This window comes from Acinonyx jubatus, chromosome A3 (assembly GCF_027475565.1).
Source record: "Acinonyx jubatus isolate Ajub_Pintada_27869175 chromosome A3, VMU_Ajub_asm_v1.0, whole genome shotgun sequence".
In the NCBI taxonomy this organism is placed as follows: Eukaryota; Metazoa; Chordata; class Mammalia; order Carnivora; family Felidae; genus Acinonyx; species Acinonyx jubatus.
The window spans coordinates 65,339,241-65,359,562 of NC_069388.1; the positions used below are offsets into that span (position 1 = coordinate 65,339,241).

General features: G+C 39.6%; 1 protein-coding gene across 1 annotated transcript in view; it reads right to left on the bottom strand.

Moving 5' to 3' along the window:
• STPG4 (sperm-tail PG-rich repeat containing 4) overlaps positions 1-17,782 on the bottom strand; it is a 46,289-nt gene extending 28,507 nt beyond the window's left edge. Inside the window, 5 exon segments of the mRNA XM_053200561.1 lie at positions 283-337; positions 551-615; positions 13,806-14,063; positions 15,679-15,738; positions 17,580-17,782. Of these exon segments, the coding sequence (XP_053056536.1) occupies positions 283-337; positions 551-615; positions 13,806-14,063; positions 15,679-15,738; positions 17,580-17,642 (501 nt within the window). The 5' untranslated portion in view covers positions 17,643-17,782.
• Positions 17,783-20,322: the final 2,540 nt, after the last annotated feature.

The following is a 20,322-nucleotide window of genomic DNA, read 5'->3' on the forward strand; positions in this document are numbered from 1 at the left end:
TGACCAAGGATGACTTCACTGAGAAGGTGATAGGAGTCAAGACTTACAGAAAGTAAAGAAGTCTTTACTTTTATTCTATAACTTGACACAAATGGACTACTTACACTGAAATCCCTAGTATATCTTCAGATATACTTTAAGTACATATTAAATCAATTACATTAATCATTCATTGCTTATCTACTACAGTGAACAAAAGGTTAATCTTGATATCTCAACATGAACCATTGCATGTTTTAAACATCAAATTCATCAGGAGTTATGTGTCTACAATATACTTACAGGAGTGAAGCAGCTTGTTGGAAATCTTTGAACTGCAGAACGAAATACGAAGCTCCTATATTAAAAAAAGAAAAGATGATATTCTAAATCTGTTTTTTAATGTGAGAACTTTATTAACTTATTCCCTGTCTCTCACTAAATATTTAAAAATGCTAATCTGGATATGATGGGAATAAATGAGGTTTAAAAGCCATTAGTATTGGTTAAGTATGTAAATAAAAAGGCATGAGTGAAATTATTAAAAGCAACTTAATAAGTATATAATTACCTGGAAGCGTGCTTGGGAACTGGTGCAGGAAGTAGATCGTATTGCCCTGGTGAAAGCTTAACTGACTACACAGAATGGACAAGGACACCAAAAATAGATTAATATAGGTCTCAAGCTCACTTTATTTTATTACCTGTCATTCATAATCCTTTATTTTATGACCATACAGCATTATATAATTTATTCTCTATCTTAATAATGGAAAAAATACATTTTCAAAGATGGAGCTTCAAAACATTCAACCAATGCTCACTTTTCATGGTAACTTTTTTTTAATGTTTGTTTTTGGGAGAGAGAGAGAGAGAGAGTGAGTGAGCAGAACAGGGGAGGGGCAAAGAGAGAGGGAGACAGAGGATTCAAAGCAGGCTCCACAATGACAGCAGAGAGCCCAGTGCAGGACTCTAACTCATGAACCATGAGATCATGACCTGAGCTGAAGTCAGATGTTCAACCAACTGAACCATCCAGGGCCCCTTCTTCATAAATTTATATGACAGTATGCCTGAGATGATGCATAGAAAAATGCTGTAAAATTGATCATATTTTAAATGTACTAGATTCAACGAATCCATTTCAATTACCATTTAATGAGCCTGCTCTGTAGGTAAAGAACTGTGCTGGGTGTAATGGGGAATACAATAGTCCCTGACCAGCAGGAGTGAGAAGGCACACACATAAACAATTCTAATATAAAATACTATAAATAAAATTATAATAGACTGAGGGTAGGAAGAGATTAAACCCAACTGAGTGACCCACAGTTAATATCACATACTCAATGGTGAAAAGCCAAAAGCTTTCCTCTAAGATCAGGATAGGAGAAGGCTGCCCACTCTCTCCATTCCTATTCAACATAGCATTGGAAGTGCCAGCCAGAGTAATTAGGCAAGAAAAAAAATAAAAAGCATCCAAATTGGAAAGAAAGAAGCAAAACTGTTCCCGTTCACAGATGACATGATCTTAATACATAAAAAATCCTAAAGACTCCACCAAAAAACTGTTAGAATAAATAAAATCAGTAAATTTACAAGATACCAGAACAACTTACAAAAATCAGTTGAGTTTCCATGTACTAACAATGAACTACCATTTTTAAAAAAATTTTTTAATGTTTATTTATTTTTTGAGAGAGACAGAGAGAGAGAGAGAGAGACGGAGAGCAAGCCGGGGACAGGCAGAAAGAGAGAGAGAGAGAGAGAGAGAGAGAGGGAGAGAGAGAGATATCCCAAGCAGGCTCCATGCTGTCAGCACAGAGCCCCCGATGCAGGGCTCAAATTCACCAACTGTGAGATCATGACCCCAGCCAAAACCAAAAGTTGGATGCTTAAATGATTGAGCCACCCAGGCACCCCTAACAATGAACTATCTGAAAAAGAAATTAAGAAAATAATCTTATTTACAATAGCATCAGAAACAGTAAACACTTAGGAATTAATTTAGCTAGAGAGGTGAATGATCTATAAACCGAAAACTGTAAGACACTGATAAAAGAAATTAAAGAAGGCACAAATAAATGCAAAGATATCCTGTGTTCATGGACTGGAAGAATTAATATTGTTAAAATACCTATACTACCCGAAGCAATCTACAGATCCAATGCAATCCCTATCAAAATTCCAACTGCATATTTCATACATATAGAAAAAACAATCCTAATATTGATATGGAATCATCTAAGACTGCCAACAGTCAAAGCAATCTTGATAAATAACAAAGCTGGAGGCATCACACCTCCTGATTTTAAACCATAGCTATAGTAATCAAAATAGTGTTGTACTAGAATAAAAACAGACATATAGACCAATAGAACAGAGTGGAGAGTCCAGAAATAAACCCACTAATATTGAACAAGAGCACCAAGAATACACAGTGGGTAGAGGATAGTCTCTTCAATAAATGGTAATGGGGAAACTGGATATCCACATGCAAAGAATGAAACTAGACCCCTATCTTACACTGCTCACAAAAATTAATTCAAAATGGACTGAATACTTAAAGGTAAACCTGAAACCACAGACTTCTAGATGAAAATACAGGGAAAACCTCTTTGACATTGGTTTTAGCAATGATTGTTTTGGATTTTTTTTTTATAAATTGTTAATATCCAAAATACATAAGGAACTCATACAACTCATGAGTTTTTGTAGCAAAACAAAAACAAATAATCTGATTAAAAATTAGCAAAAGACCTAAATTTTTCTAAAGAAGACATACAAGTGGCTAACATGTACATGAAATGGTGTTCAATGTCATTAATTGTCAGGGAAATGCAAATCAAACTAAAATGAGCTATCACCTCACACCTGTTAGGAAGGCTATTATCAAAAAGATAAGAGATAACAAGTGTTGGTCAGAATGTGGAGAAAAGGAAACCCTTGTGCACTATTGGTAAAAATGTAAAATTATACAGCCATTATAGGAAACAGTATGGAGGTTCCTCAAAAATTAAAAAATAGAACTACCATATGATCTAGTAATCCCATTTCTGGGTATATATCCAAAGGAAACAAAGTCAATATCTAGAAGAGATATCTGACTCCCATGTTCACTGCAGCATTATTCAAAAATAGCCAAGCCAGGGAAACAACCCAAATATCCACTGATGGATAAATGGATAATGAATACATATGTGATATAAATTATATGTGTGTGTGTGTGTATATAAATGAGCATAATATCTGTCTATTTATCTATCTGCCTATTTACCTACCTACCACAGGAATATTATTCAACAATAAAAAAGGAAATCCTGCCATTTGCAACAACATGGATGAAACTGGAGCTCATTATGCTAAGTGAAGTAAGCCAGAGAAAGACAAATACTGCTTCATATCACTTATATGTGGGATATAAAAGGGTACTCATATAGGGGCACCTGGTGCGCTCAGTTGTTGGAGTGTGTGACTCTTGGTCCCTGGGTTTTGAGTTTGAGCCACACATTAGGTGTAAAGATTGCTTTAAAAATAAAATCTTTAAAAAAAAAAAAAGAAAGAAAAGGGTACTCATAGAAACATAGAGTAGAATGGTGGTTGAGAGGGTCTGGGGGTGGGGAAATGGGGAGACGAATGTCAAAGGGTACAAACTTGCAGTTACTGGATGAATAAGTTCTGGGGATATAATGTACAGCACAGTGACTATAGTTCATACTGTATTGTATCTTTGACAACTGCTAAGAGAGTAGATCTTATGGGTTCTCACCACACACACACACACAAAATACTATGTGAAGTGATGGATATGTTAATGAACTTGATGTGGTAATCATTTCATGAGGCATGCAAATATATGCCATTTTATTTGTCAGTTATCCCTCAGTAAAGTCAGGGGTAAATAAATAAATAAATCCATCTGGGTGATCTAAAGATGGAGAAGACAGTGAGACTTGAGTGCGGTTTTAGGGAAGGCAGGACTTCCTCGAGGGGGCCAAGGAAGGGCATTTTAAGGAGGAATGTTGCAGAAGAGATTGTCTCTCTACCTACTGCCAAACTTACTGCAAACTACCTGGGTGACTCCATTGTCCCTGGATCTTCAGATAATAGCCCGGAAGTGTGTGACATAAGGGAGTGTCAGGAGCTGGTGCACACACAGAGTGGAATAGATAAGGAGAAGCGAGGGGAAGACTGACCAGACCTCCAGAACTGCCTATGTTGAAGGAGTTGGCAGGGAGGAGTTGTATTAAGAAATCCTGGGAAGAATCATTCCTTGAAATGAACAATCTCTTCCACCCCCTATTATTTTAAAATCAGATTTAAAAGTATAATACTGCCTTTGTTGAAAATGAGGCATCCATATCCTGGCATCACCTGCCACATGGAAGTTCAGCCATTCTATCTCACCCCACAGCTGTCTTTCACATCCTAATACAATTTTGATTGCAGAGGCAGCTTTTTGTGGATATAGTGATAATAACCGTAAATACAGATTTTATGATGAAATATATACATTGTCCTGATGCACCTGTGCCTTCTTCATTGCTCACTCGACATAATAAACACCAAGGAAACACGTGTTTGTTTGTTTATGACACCATGGAAGCACAGGAATGTATTTTAAGCAGGCAACTTTCTTGGGGGCCACAGCATTTTATTTCTTGATTTTGATGATGGTTGCATGTATATTTCCTTTCTATTTACTTTAAATTGTGCATATATGGTTTATGCTCATTGTTCTTGTGCTCTCTCTCCTTCATGCACATATACACACATACAGAGGAAGAGAAATGAGAAAGAGAACTGAAAAGTTAAGAAAAAATCTTAAGCAGCTGTTTATTCTTCTATATTCAGCAATCACAAAAGATTTACATAGTAAAGTACTCGTGGAAAAACTCTTAGCATTAATCTAGAAAGGAATATTGGTTACCCATAGCTTCTATATTTATCCTATTTTATTTGGCATTGGCCATCCTTTGCTATTTGATATAGCTGAGAGAGGGCTGATTTTTTTCCATAAAATCTTAAATAGCTGCCTTACATAAGAGACTGTTTCTCTGTGTATTGCTGAACTTGTTGCAAACTATCTGGGTGGTTCCATTATCTTTGGGTCTAATGGAATATATATGTATATATAACTCAAAAAGAATGGATATGTGTGTATGTATGTATGTGTATGCATATGTGCACACACACACGCACACACACAGACACACACATACTTTCCTAATTTCAACATATGCTTCTGAATTCTTCATTTGTAAGATACGGCTCAGAGAATATAGACTATGTGCCCATAAAAAGACCTGACTCTAGCTAATTGTTTCAATTCACATTGATTAGGCACTCAGAAATCTTACAATCTTGGGATCATAAAATAGGGCAGGATCTCAGTGTGGATACTTAATTCAGTAGGGTGGTACCAGCACCATCAATGTCAGAAACCTGGAATAAGTGAAAAAAAATCCAACTCTACTTATTAGGTCCTTGGTGTGACAATATTTTGAAAACCCAGATCTATAAATAGGTGGGACAGAAGGAAACACATTTTTCACTCCTTTAGAATCCCTACTAGAATAATCATAAGGTGAATGAAGTGAATGGGCTAGCAGGTGCAATATTTTTAAGCACTATTGGTGGAAATTTCACCAAATGTATCTCTGAGAAGTCAAGTCTCTTATGTCATATGAAAGTATCACTGATTCACTGCTCAGACTTGGGTCTGAGAAATAGACAACATAGGACTTTCTCAAAAAGAAGTCTGCCTCATGATAGCAATGATATTGTTCTTAATTATGCCAGTATCTTGTAGTTTTCATCAGCTCCAAAAGAACCCTAAGAACTACAAATGCATCCCAGTCCCTGAGAGGGGTTCTCCATATCCATTTTTCAAAAATCATTTTCATTAGCTGTTTTCTTGACATATTTGCATATTTCACAATTACTGCCTTGCCTTACAGATACTCTCTGAGAACTGAACCTCAAAAAATATTTGCTAAATGAGCCAACTCTGAGGGCCACTTTTTAAATTTAAATGAACAACGAACTGTCTCATCTACATTTTGCTCTTCATTATCCCAACATTTACCTCTTGAGTTCCCTACAGTATTACTTGCCAGCCCCTCTTTGGGCGCAACGTTTCTCTCCGTTGATATTTTGCTCAATGCAAAACCATCCTATTGAAATTTCCATCAGACATTTCTTTTACTATGGTACGCTTTTCATATTAACATGTCTTCAGAGATAGCATCAAAGCTATAAACACAGCTAAGAACTATCAATGTATCAACCAGATTTTCTCAACCTCAGTCTCCCAATCAGCTGTTCAAGGATGTCTTTTGAACACATTAGAATGGATCCTTTGGCTAATTTTCTAAGTTAACAGGGGTGCCTTTCCAGCCTGGCCCCCTCCTTACAATATGGGGGTGGGGAAAGGCCGAATCACCAAGTTTGTTTCCTTTTACATGAGCGTCATCTTCTAAGGCTAAAGCTAACCTAGACAGAAGTTTCAAGCAATTTTAAATCTTGTTTGTGATTTTCACTGAAACGTTCCCAACCTAGAGGAAGTAAATAAGAGAAGATTTAAAATGGAAAATGTAATGTAACCCTCACTTCTCAAGAGGAAACCAGTTAATGATTGCTTAAGTACCTCTCAAGAAAAGGAAGGATGCATTTAACATTATATATATGTATATTTGATTTTATTCATACAAATGGGATTATACTATAATATTTGTCTGTTCCTTGTGTGTTTTCATTTAATAATATATACCTTGGAGATACTTCCATATCAACACATATAGATTTACATCATTATCTTTAATGGTTGCACAATATACCACTGTATGGATGTACCATTATATAATTAGTCCTCTGATTAAATAAAATTATAAACAATGCTACAGTACTGTGTATAACATCTCATTGTACTTTTGTAAGACCATTTGTAAATTCCTGAGAGTGGAATCCCTTACTATGTGCATTTAAAACACTGCTAGAAACTGACAAATTACCCTCCAAAATACTTGCAATAATTTGTATTATACAGTGTATGAGAATATGCTTCTGTACCCTCTTTGCCAATAATGGGTATCATCAAACTTAAATTGTTGGTCATCTGACAGGCAAAGAATTGTGTCTAGCTGCTTTTGTCCCTTTGTAATTATTTCATTATTAGTTGAAGCCAAGCATCACTTTATGGTTTTGTGTGTGTGTGTGTGTGTGTGTGTGTGTGTGTGTGTGTGTGTTTAGTAACTGGTATGCCTGTGAATTGCTAGTTCACATCCTTTGTTCATTTTTAAAACAGACTATTTCAATTGGATTATAAGAGAATATGACTCATTTTTACCCTTTGATGCAAGAGTGTTGAAGCCACACAATTACTGACTCATTGGCTACACACTGGGTCAGAGTCACCATCTTCTCCCTGTCCTGTGCATTGTAGGGAAACTTGGGAACAGACTTTGCTGACTTCAGGTTATTTGGAAGTTCCCATAGCATATTGATTTCAACCTTATACTTAAAAATTTTCTCATTCGAGTCATTTAATTCATGTTTCTAGTTGAAAACATAAACAGCAGATGTAAAATGGCACTGGACTTACAATATCCTGTAAGATGAAGCTGCAGAATAGCACAATTTTTCTTTTCATTTTTTTGAGAGAGAGAACATGAGCAGGGGAGGGGCAAAGGAGGAGAGAGAGAGAGAGAGAGAGAGAGAGAGCGAAAGAGAGAGACTCTTAAGCAGGCTCCACATCCAACTCCAAGCCAATGCGGGGCTCAATCTCATGACCCTGAGATCATGACCTGAGCCGAAATCAAGAGTCAGATGCTCCACCAGATGAGCCACCCAGGTGCCCCTAGCACAATTTTTCTGTAAGATAATTTTGGCAATGCATCTCCAAAGACTTAGATACATATATACCCTTTCCCCAACAATTCCACTCTATGACTAACAGCAGAAAATGGTTGAATATATTAGGATATGCCATATAGTAGAATACTATGCAGCTATTTAAAATGTTGTAGAGAGGGGCACCTGGGTGGCTCAGTTGATTAAACATCCGACTCTTGATATTGCCTCAGGTCATGACCTCTCAGTTTGTGAGATGGAGCCTGCTTGGGATTCTCTCCCCTCTCTCTCTGCCCCTCCCCCCACTTGTGCATGCTCGCATGTGCACTTGTTCTCTCTGTCTCTCTCTCTCAAAATAAATAAATAAACATTTAAAAAATAAAATAAAATGATGTAGAGAATATATAATGGTGTGGAAAAGATTCAGTCTATTTCTAAGCAGAAAAAACAGATCTGGTTTCTATTTATAGCAAGCTAGGTTATTTAGATAATAAACTTTCCATTGCAGACGACTATGGAAATAAGGAATAAAATATTAAAAGCAAATAGAGTTTTTAAAACAATATGCAACTGCTAACAATACAATAATGAATCATAAGAACCACAAGCCAAGACATAGCAAAAATCCAGAGAGGCACTGTGGCCTAGTTTTGCCCAGAGAAAGTTTACTGGTCCAGACCAAACTCAGCAGAAGAACCGAGCTGTGTCTGAGGGACTGAGGGAACTTCAGAGTTCTACAAGGATCCAGAGGTCAAAGCCTGGGCCCATCAATGATGGTGATCTAATGGGAGTCCTACCCACAGGACTTGGAGGCCCTAAAAGAGCACTTCGTGAAAGTAAACTCTCCCACATCACCCAACGTTAAGGGTCTGTAGAAAGAGTTGCCATGGTGCTAAGCAGAATTGGAAGAGGGGAAAAAAATCCATCGTTGAGAAAGTGTACCCCTGGGGTGGTCCCTTTCACAGATTCCAGTCCAAATTCCCATCATTGGAACTATCCAAGAACATATAAGCAGTGCATTTCAAGTGGCACCATACTGGTAGCTCCCCAAAATATCAGCAGAACCAAAAGCTGAAGGAAAACACTTCCATCTTGGATCTTAGGATCCATGAAAACAAGTTTTGAGGAGCAATGAGCAAATACACATAGTCAAAGAAAATCGCACATCAAAGGAAACAAATAGAGTAAGTCCCAGTCAGAGTTCAGATATTTGGGTAATCATTCATTCATTCCACATTCAACAAATATTAACCATCAGACACTGTTCTAGAGGCAAAGATGTAACAGTGAACAAAACAGATAAATATTCATGTCCTCATGAAGCTTCACTCTCATGGAAAAAAAACAGACAATAAAATAATAATAAATATAATAAATAATAAAATAATAATAAATACAAAGTGCAAGTAAATTATATAGTATATTGATTGCTATAGGTGCTAAAGAAAAAATAATAAGGCCAGGGTAGAGAAGGTCAGGAGTGTCAGGTGGCCAATTAAAAAATTTTTTTTAAGTTTATTTATTTTTGACAGAGAGAGAGAGAGACAGAGACAGAGACAGAGACAGAGCATGAGTGGGGGAGGGGAAGAGAAAGAGGGAGACACAGAATCTGAAGCAGGCTTCAGGATCTGAGCTCTCAGCACAGAGCCCAACACAGGGCTCAAACTCACAGACCGCGAGATCATGACCTGAGACAAAGTTGGACGCTCAACTGACTGAGCCACCCAGGCACCCCATCAGGTGGCCAATTTAAATGGGGCTCATTGAGAAAGTGACACTTGAGGAAAGACCTGAAGGAGGAGATGAAGTGAGCCATGCAGATAACCTGGAATAAGAGCATTCCAGAAGAAGGAAGATCCAGTGCAAAGATACTGGGGTGGAGGGCCCAGCTCAAGAAGCAGCCAGGAGGCCAGTGGGGCAGGAAGAGAGTGAGAGAGAATATAGTAAGATGAAGCCACTTCACAATAAACCTGTTGACCCTGAGGACAACTACTCAGAGATCATGCCCACTATCACAAAGGTTCTCAATCAGGAAGGAGGTGGATTAGTTTGCTGGTTGGTTGGCTGGTTTTATTACTTCCCCCTCACCCCCAGGGAACACTTGGAAATGTCTAGAGACAGTTTTGGTTGTTGCAACTGGGAGGGGGAGATCGATAATGGCATCTAACTAGCTAATGGAAACTAATTATCCAGGAATGCTGCTCAACATCCTACAAAGCTCAGAAGAGCCCCCACAACAAGGAATTATCCTGTCCAAAGAAACCCTGAATTAGACACACAAGTGCAGAAATCAAAAAGGCAGTTCAATATATGAATCTGGAGTTTAAGAGAGAAGTCTGGGAAGAAGATATAAATTCGGAAATTTCAAAGCAATAGATGGTGTCCAAAGCCCCGGGACTGAATGAGATCACCAAGGGAGTGAGTGTAGATAGGGAAGATGTGTGAGTGCCAGAGACACTCCAACATGAAGAGGTGAGGGAAGAGGGGCTGAAGAGGTGAGAAGAGAGAACAAGGGTTGAGGAAGAGGAGTTGGGGCATGGAAAGAGGGGAGATGTGAGATAAAGCCACCCACAAGAGTGGCAGAGAACACACACTTAGGGAAGTCCATTCAGTGCCAGGTGAGGTGAAGAATTTAAAATGAGATGAGTCATTTGGCTACACGGATACAAGTACAAAGTTCCCAGAGACTTGGATTTAACCAGTGTTAAATCCCTGGCCTTGCCAGACAAATAAGATGAGCCACCATGGCAAGGGAACTGAGGGTGTACACAGGGAGAAACTCTAATGATTAACTTGGAACTGCAGCTTTGCAAAGACAGAAAACATCAGAAAGTCAGAGGCAGTGAAAAGGAGGATCCACGGATTACAGATCGGAAGGATGGAAAAACTGTTGGGGCTGGGGTGCTAGGGTGAGCGAGACAGAAGATTAGGAGAGGGTGATAAAAGTGGGCTGCACACAGTTGAGCTTGGGGAGAGTTGAAATGATGGATCTTGAAAAACTCTAAGGAGTCAGGAGCTGAGGCAGAGGAGAATTCAAGAAACCGAGAAGCCAGATTATTGGAAGATCATGTACGGGTGTCCTGAAATCATGACAGGAGACAGTGGTGGTGTGAAGGAGCTAAAATCATCCAGAAATGAGGGAAAGGAACCCAGGGGCTAGCAGAGGATGAGCAGTGACCGGGCAAAGGGTAGGTCATCACACTACAGATGGGGAGACACATGGCCCCACTTCTGTACATGTCCTACAATAATAATCTATTATTTCTCAAAATTAAACACAAAAAGAATTATTGTAAAAATTGAAGGGCCATCTCAAATACTCTTTGGAAAGAGCCAGACATAGATGAGTATACACACACATATGCATGCACATGTACAAACACACACCCACGCACACATATATATGACAAGCGTCTTTGATATAGACTCTCCAGTGAATTACATGCTTTAGAATAAAGGTGTTGAAAACTGTAAAAACGTTCTTACAAATAAAAAGCAGCACTAATGGGTATAAAGTGAATATACTGTTAAAAATTGTGAAGCTGGAGAATGTTGTTCTGTCTTAATAAATAACAACAATGTATATTCTATTTACCTCAAATTCAAATTATTATTATACTTAGTTCTGGTTTTTTAAAAGCCAGAGTTCTGGTTCATAAAATTATGAATTTTATTGGTGAGTAAACAATGTCACATCTCAACAGCTCTCCCCCTCAGAACATTATCGTATACCTTTCAAACAGAAAATTAGGAAAACATTCAATTCTTCCAGTTTCTATAGTACAATCCTTTGGGGGAGGTGGAGAGAGAGACAGAGGAAAAAGAAACAGGAAGAGTATGTTTTCAGGTTTTATCCCTCCCTCTGGGTAAGCCAAATTCTTTTGGTCTTTTAAAGGTTTAAATGTTGCCTAATATCAACCTTCTATGTTTTCTCCTTTCAGTAGTGGGTCTTGATCTACCCTCAAAAACTCCTAAAAGCAAGAAGAAAGGAAGTAGAAGGGAAGTGAATGGTGGTGGAGAATGAGGAAGAATGGTTTTCTAGAGGTGGTGGCCAGAATGGTTTCATATGTAGCACAGTTACTGATACCATGCCATAAAAGTCTAAGCATACTTTAGTGTTTGTATTTATCCACTGAAGCAAACAGGATAAGATTTACCCAATGAACACTTACCATTCTGTCCTGGTTCAAAGCTATAATTTGCAAAGCAACAAGAAGGGTTTACATATTGGCTATGATATGTGCTCATCCTGCTGAAAATTTCTTGTCCATCTTCATAACCACAGCCCTTGTATTTAATTCAACCTCCAGTTACAATGCATTCCTTCTCAGGTTATCGCAATAATATTCCAAAAAAGTTGTAGAGACTGATACTATTACTGGCTTCTTTTTTAATTTTTTAAAAATGTTATTTATTTATTTTGAGAGAGAGAGAGTGGGGAGGGGCAGAGAGAGAGGGAGAGAGAGAATCCCAAGCAGGCTCCGGATTCTCAGCACAGAGGCCGACGCAGGGCTCCATCTCACGAACCGTGGGATCATGACCTGAGCCCAAATCAAGAGTCGGACACTTAACCACCCGAGGCATCCAGGTGCCCCTCCCAGAAGCCCCAGGTGGCCTCTTTACAAATGGGAGGCCCAAAGTCCCAAGTCCCAAAGGCCGAGTCACAACTCTGCATTTGCCAGTCTGGAACAGGCTTTCAAGAATGCGGGGCGCCTGGGTGGCGCAGTCGGTTAAGCGTCCGACTTCAGCCAGGTCACGATCTCGCGGTCCGTGAGTTCGAGCCCCGCGTCAGGCTCTGGGCTGATGGCTCGGAGCCTGGAGCCTGTTTCTGATTCTGTGTCTCCCTCTCTCTCTGCCCCTCCCCTGTTCATGCTCTGTCTCTCTCTGTCCCAAAAATAAACGTTGAAAAAAAAAATTAAAAAAAAAAAAAAAAGAATGCTATGCCCCTCCCTTGAAACACCTACTCTGGATCCACCCATCCAAACCCTGCCCCTCATTCATGGCTGGAGACACACTGGAAAAAGCACCAAATTTGGGCCCAGAAACCCTCAGTTAAAATTAATGCGTCATCTACTTATCAGCTACATGCCTCTGAACAAATGATTTAGTCTCTATTCACCTCGGTTTTCACATATAAAATGGGGATAACATCTGTTCCACCTATTTCAGAATGTTGGGGAAGAACAACTGAGAGATTACATGTGGAAACTCACAATAAGCTATAAAGAGCCACATAAATGTCATGTATTATTCAAGGTCCAGCTTGGGTCCTATTTAATCCAGGGAGACTTGCAGCTTTTGAACCCAGCCTACACTGAACTTCCCCTGGCATTTCTTGCCATGCTATTTATCTTAGCACTTGATATATTTGCTCTTGTATTGTTACTCAAATACTCCCCAGTCAGGAACATCTCCCCTGCACAGAACCTAGCACAGGGCTGTAAGCATAGGAGTACTCTGTCTACTACCAATGTTATGAATGAACTGGCGGGGCAGAGAGTAGACTCTGACCTTCTTGGTACCACAGTGCTCATTTCTACAAGAAAGTTTTGAAAAACATTCGCTATGGGATCTAGGTCTATTCACACTCTAATTAAAGGGTACTACTCACTGGAAAACTTTTCTCGTTAAAAGAAGAGGGTACCCGGCATCAACTGCTTGACAGAACAGAAGTATGGCCCAATCACAGATAAGATCTCAGAAGCCCCCCAAGTCCCCCAAGTCGGGGGAATCCTGCCAACAATACCCAGAGAGGGAATAACTTGTCCCCATGTATTCTCCTTAGGTGAAGGAGACATCACAGGGAAAAATCTTGCTGGACATACTTGCATATTAGGCAGCCCTCATTTGATTTCTATAGAAAATAAAGCATCATAAAGGTTTGCAATTTCTCCTGGGGAAGATGCGCTCTAAGTACATAGAATATTTTCCTCAGGGGTTCTGAGTAGCTTACCCACAAAAAAGTAGCACTTTACCTGATCTTTGTAAACCAGCATGCTGGGGCTTGGCCGTGGTTTGTCTTTAAATGAGTAAGTGGCTCCTTGCTTCTTTAACAAGTCCAAGAAGTCAGGAGGTACATACAGGGGAAGGTCATTTAGTACTGGATCGTTTCTTTGCACAAGAGATGGTTTTTTTCTTCCTTCGTTTTTAAAATTGTAGGTTGCTATCACTGGATTTAATAGGGATTCTTCAATAAAAGTTTTCAAGTGGTAAGTGCCAGGGATAGGTGTATTCTGTGGAAAATTGACATCATTTTTTCAGATCAGTATGTGAATGGGTAACATCCCCTAAAGCATCATTCTTAGAAGGGTCACTCTTAGCATTTAAAAAAAAATTTTTTTTGTTAACATTTATTTATTTTTGAGAAAGAGAGAGAGAGAGAGCATGTGCAGGGGAGGGGCAGAGAGAGAGGGAGACACAGAATCCAGAGCAGGCTCCAGGCTCTGATCTGTCAGCACAGAGCCCAACACAGGGCTTGAACTCACGAACCATGAGATCATGACCTGAGCCAAAATCAGACGCTTAACCAACTGAGCCACCAGGCACCCCAGAAGGGTCACTCTTAAGGAGCATTTCTCTGTTTTAAAGTTTAATAAAATCTGGGGCGCCTGTGTGGCGCAGTCGGTTAAGCGTCCGACTTCAGCCAGGTCATGATCTCACGGTCCGTGAGTTCGAGCCCCGCGTCAGGCTCTGGGCTGATGGCTCGGAGCCTGGAGCCTGTTTCTGATTCTGTGTCTCCGTCTCTCTCTGCCCCTCCCCCGTTCATGCTCTGTCTCTCTCTGTCCCAAAAATAAATAAAAAAAAAAAAGTTGAAAAAAAAAATTTTTTTAAGTTTAATAAAATTTTATCAAATACAGTAGACACCCTCAACAGAACAATATTTCCAGAGAATCATGATTGTTTCCTTGGTGAGACAATTGCTGAATTATATAGCAAATGGGTCATGGCCATAGTCAAAGTTTTAACTTTTTAAAAAGTAACCTCAGAGATACTAAAACTTGAGATGCAGTTGGACTAGAAGTGTCAGATCTCTCGTGAAACCATTCAGGACAGTTTCTTGACAAAAAAAAAAAGTTAGCCTATTTCTGTTTGATAGATAACGACAGGTTTCTTTCTAGCTCTCAAGTGAGAAGCTAAAAAATAAGAACATGAGGCTGAGGATGAATGGGAAGATCATGTGATCTGATGGGTCCCATAAGAGGTCTGGTACTTTCAAATCCCAACCACAGTGTGGTTGAATGGCCAGACCTGAAAGTTTAGTCACTTTTGTTTTGTAACCGACTTTGCACTTGGTTCCACCCTTAAAATCAATTTCAAGAAGGCTTTGACCTATGGGTCCCTCTGTTATTGAAGGGTATGGATAGAAAATATTTCTACAATACAGAAATGATGTCTCTTGAAAGGGGGAATTTCCTGGTTATTTTTCTTTGATATATTATCACCTTGCTTTCCTACATTGACCATGTTAAGTTCTCATAGGCTCTTTGCCATCTAACTAAGATAAAAACTGAAACCAAAAAACAACAACAACAAACTGAAACCCACACCCCTTTTTAGAATGGAGGCTTTTTCTTGTGTAATCTCACCACCATCATAAACTACATTGACCTCATCTAGATATCCTGTAAAGCACCTAGATTCCCAGTTTACTTTTTACTGCATCCAAAATTTAAATTAAATTTAATTAAATTTGGTTTGTCAGTCATATGCTGATACTAAAATTATAAATATGAGATGAGGTCCACTGTTTTCTAACAATTGTTAGTGACCTAAAGGGTAAGGACTGGTTAAAATATCAATAGGAATAAGAATCACTTGAATAGAAAGAATGAAAATATACATACATACTCGTAATGCTATTCTCCACCATCCTTCTCTTTGAAAAGATGATGTCTTCCGGGTTCGTTTCTATTAACAAACATAAAATGTGCTTAATCATTGGAGAGGTGATCCCTGGAAGTTAAATATATTTTATAAAACTTGAAGAAATCAACACCTGTACCAAATTGGTCAGCCTGAATTAAAATGAAAGCTACATAATGATAAATTTTGCCTATAATATTTCCTCAAATTGCTATTTTATGATTTGAAGTGGTTTTAATCATCTAAATTCCCTTGGGAAAAATGAGAGTAATAAATAATCTCATCTTCCAGAGATGTCATAAGGCAAATCAGATGTTACAAAATGTGGTGTTCTTAGGAAGGAAAGAGTTATGTAGATCTAAAACTGTATTATTATAATATGCTTATGGTTCAGGTAATGGTGCTGGGAGTTCAAGGTAGAAGGGTATAGTCACCAAATTAATCTGATATTGGGATACAAATTCCTGGCTATGTGGCAAATGTTGAAAACTGCTGTTTCCTGGATTTACAAAGACTACCAAACATGTATCATATAAATAAGATACAGCCAGTTCTCTCAGCTTGTCCAGCTAGCTGTGACACTTAAAGAGGCAGAATGATAGAGAAGTCAGACAGACTTGGGCTTGAACTCCAACTCTGCCACTTACTAGCTAGGAGAACTAGGCACGTTACTTAACCCTTAGCCTTAACTCCCTCTTAGGAGTATATAAATAAGGCATACCAAGGTTGGCACGAGAATAAGGCATTATACATTTAAAGACCTGTACCCACAAGCAGTACTCAAAAATAGTAGCTTTTATTTTTAACATCTCACCTGCCAAGTTAAAAAACAAATTATTTTTGATATTCCTTAGTTTCCAAGGACGTTCTTGTCTTCCATAGTAAGTATTCTATACCCATTTATTATTATTCCACATTCGTTTCTGCCTCACCATCAACAGAACACAGTTGTTTATTTTTTTCCTTTTGTGCTATTTCCACAAGGTATAGTCATTAAAATACTGAATTGTACTTTCATTTATAATGCTTTTGTTATAACGACAAAATGTAAGTTATTTCAAGCAACGATGCATTAGAAATAATAAACAATCTAATCAGTAAACTGATATAAATATAATTCATTCTTTCTATTTAGCAACTTATATTCACTCTACTTATGAGTACCCCTGAGCTAGTTTCAACATACACTGCTGTCTGAATTTCTTCCTATATGTTCCCTTTATAAGATTTCTGTTGAATCTTCTCTGTTGCACATTTAAAGTCACAGAAATCTAACTTTCTCAGGCAGGTCAAGACAGGTCTCCCACCTCTACCTAGAACCAGGAAAATAAGCAGGAAGAAGGGAGAAGTAAACATGGTACTTCTTAAGGAAGGTACTCAGCAGACACTGCTTTGTTTTGCCCCAGGCGTGATCTAAACTCCACCCATCTATCACTTCAAATTCATTTAGGGGTGAATCACTTTTACAAAAGATAGGCTAACCATCCCTCCCCCAGACACTAAACGCAGGTAGTTTCAAGTATTTTATAAATACTAAAATAGGAGGCAGAGGCAAAAACGTGTGCATCAGACTAAGTAAGGAAAAACCAATCCTCTCTAGGCAGAGGGGGAAATTAAGAAAATTAAAGCGGCTGTCCAGCGCAGTTAGTAGCAGGGAAGGAAAGAAAATAAAGAAAACAAAGGGCGAATGGAAGGATGAGAGAGAGCAAAGGAAGAGGAAATAGAGCGAAGTAGACCTCAGATAAAGATCAGGAAGACAGTACTACGGGTAGGTATGAGCGAAGGGAAAGATAGGAAGAACTAACAGAGGGGTGCAAGGGCCCAGCATTACAGAGGCATGGGAGCCGGTGCAGAGGACTGGGGGGCCTGGGGGAGGATTTCTGTACCGAGGTGACCACCGAACTGCCAGGTCCCAGGCCTTCCCTTAGGGTATTGGAGGTGAAGGCCATAACTGGCTGGTGCACGGCAACCTCCTTGCTCCCTCCGCCGTGGTTGGCGTCCGGTTGTCCGGAGGCGCCTGGGGTCCGCGAGCTCCTGAGCCTGCGCAGGGGACCCACCAGCAAACCGCCAGCTTCGCGTCGCGTGGTGAGACGAGAGGCGGACACACCGAGGCCCCGCCCCAAGCCTCGCGCACAGGAAATCCGTTCGAGGCTGTCACGCACGTGTGCAGTAAGAAAGTCTACAGGGCTCTGAAGGCGCCACAGAGCCCTGGGGTGGGTAGCTGCGCCAAGAAAGGCTTACAAAAGACTGTTTGTGGGAGTTTGAGCATACCTTAATCCCCACCGGCCTTTTCCCAGATTACCCCCACCCCACACCCCCAGGCAGGGAGACGGTATGCTTGGTAGGCATACTCAGCTTTAGAGCGAAAATCAGCCTTAGCACCCACTTTTTAAGGTTGTTTCTAAACTCCTCCGGATTGAAATTCTGGGGGTGTCTCTCCTGCCTCTTGATTTGAGGAGCAAGCACTAGAGACAGTGGACTTCCCTAGCTGTGACACCAAGAACCACCCTTTCTTCTGACAGATTCTTTTCGCTTTCAACCTCTACCTGTAGCTTCTCAACCTATAAACATCCTCATCTTTACAAACTCTCCCCTCAACCTTAATAATTTCATTTTATGGAGAACCTCTGGTGTTCTAAGTACTTCACACATTACTCTAATTCAATCTTCATAACAACCCTGTTTAACAAATACTAACTCCATTTTATGGGTGAGGAAACCGAGGCTTCCTTGGGCAGGTTAGCATATATAGTTGACTGGGCATCGCATACAAGTGGCAGCGGCAGAGTTCATATCCGGGTCTTGCTCCAGCACCCCAATGACCACTGTACCAGAAAGTTTCTCCTTAACTTTCACAGATTTCAAGAGTAGGCTTTCACCTCCCATACTTTCCTAAAACCATCTTAATCTGACACGTGTACACATCTATTAAAACTGGATTTGCTGAACTAGCCAGTGACCCAATTACCAAATCCAATGGGGGATTTTTCAACTATCAAACTTGACCTCCACTTGCCATTGCTGTATTGATTACTCCACTACCTCATTCTTGAATCCCTCTCCTCCCAGGACTATCAGGATTTGACCACTCTCAGCATCTGCTGTGATTTATCGTCTATAAAGGTGATTAAATAAATCGGTACCTGCCCACACCAGGTTGTTGTGGAGACTAATCTGAGCAAAATGTTCAGAACCATGTCTAGCATAATGCATTCAGTAAATACAGACTATCATTATCATTGCCTTTGGGACAAAAGCAAAATTCACAATCCAGCCTCATCTCCTTTCCCTCATTAAAATGTCACGCTCAGATACATACTTGGAAATCCCAAATATGCCATCTTCATGCTGTCTCCCCTTACGCTATTTATTCCTTTTTGACAACTTGACAAACCTCAAGAGTCAACTCCTCTGGGAAGTCCTCCTTAGCCTAATCCCTTATACCCCAAAGCATCATGTGCCTATCTTCACTGGAGAATTCATTCTGACAAATCGTTGCTCCCCTAATTTTTAAACATGTCCCAAACACAGGTTTTTGTCTGAATTCTGAGTCTTCTGAACACAGGAGGGATTAAAATACTTGAATATATATGGCTGACCAGTTTCCCTGCCTATTAAAACCAGAGGATGGACTAGCACAGTGCTTTTCCAATAATAATGTGCATACAAAACGTTTGGGGATCTTCTGAAAATACAGATTCAGATTCTGAGGCAGGGCCTAAGATTCTATAGGTGACTTTTTGTGAGAGACTAGTAGACTCCATCTCTCAAAATACTTAGAGTCTATGGGGCGCCTGGGTGGCTCAGTTAGTTAAGCGTCTGATCTCAATCTTGCAGTTCATGGGCTTGCGCCCCACATCGGGCTCTCTGCTGCCAGTGCAGAGCCTGCTTGGGATCCTGTCTCCCTCCTTCCCTGCCCCTCCCCCACTCACGCAAGCGCGTGCACGCACACACACACATACTCTCTCTCTTGAAAATAAACAGGCACACTCTCTCTCAAAAATAAACAAACATTACCAAAAATACTGGGATTCTAAACTCAACAGAGCCTTAAAAAAAAAAAAAAAAAAAACTAACTAAAAGCAAGGGGGTGGGGGGTGGTGGTGGGTGGGGACAACCAGGCATCAAGTTTGAAACCAAGAACTGAAATTATAAGACCAAAAGGCTAATAACCAGAGTTTTCACAAATGTTAAGAGATTAAATCAAGTCTATCACTGTTCCTCATTTCACTTTCTTATTTTGGCTGAGCCTGTAAAACTGGCTCAGCAGACTAGGGACTGGTACTCTAGAGACTAAAGGAATATGATGAAAGGTACAGAGAAGTCTAGAAACCCATACAAGGTGTGAAATAGAAAAGAACATCTAGATGAGAAAATAGTTTTGCGTATCTCAAAAATAGAAACAGCATAGGTCAATGACTTCTAGGACTTCACCAGTAAGACAGATTAAGTATGTAGGATAAACAAAATGTCCTCTTAAGAAAACATAGTCTTGTACAGTATCACTGAGAAAATTTTAAGATTTATTTTCAAGTTATCATAACAGCAGTTTTAAAAGGGAGGATGCATTTGAGAATTCAAGAATATACTAAGTAGAGGTCAACAGTGCCTGTTAGGCATTAGATCTTT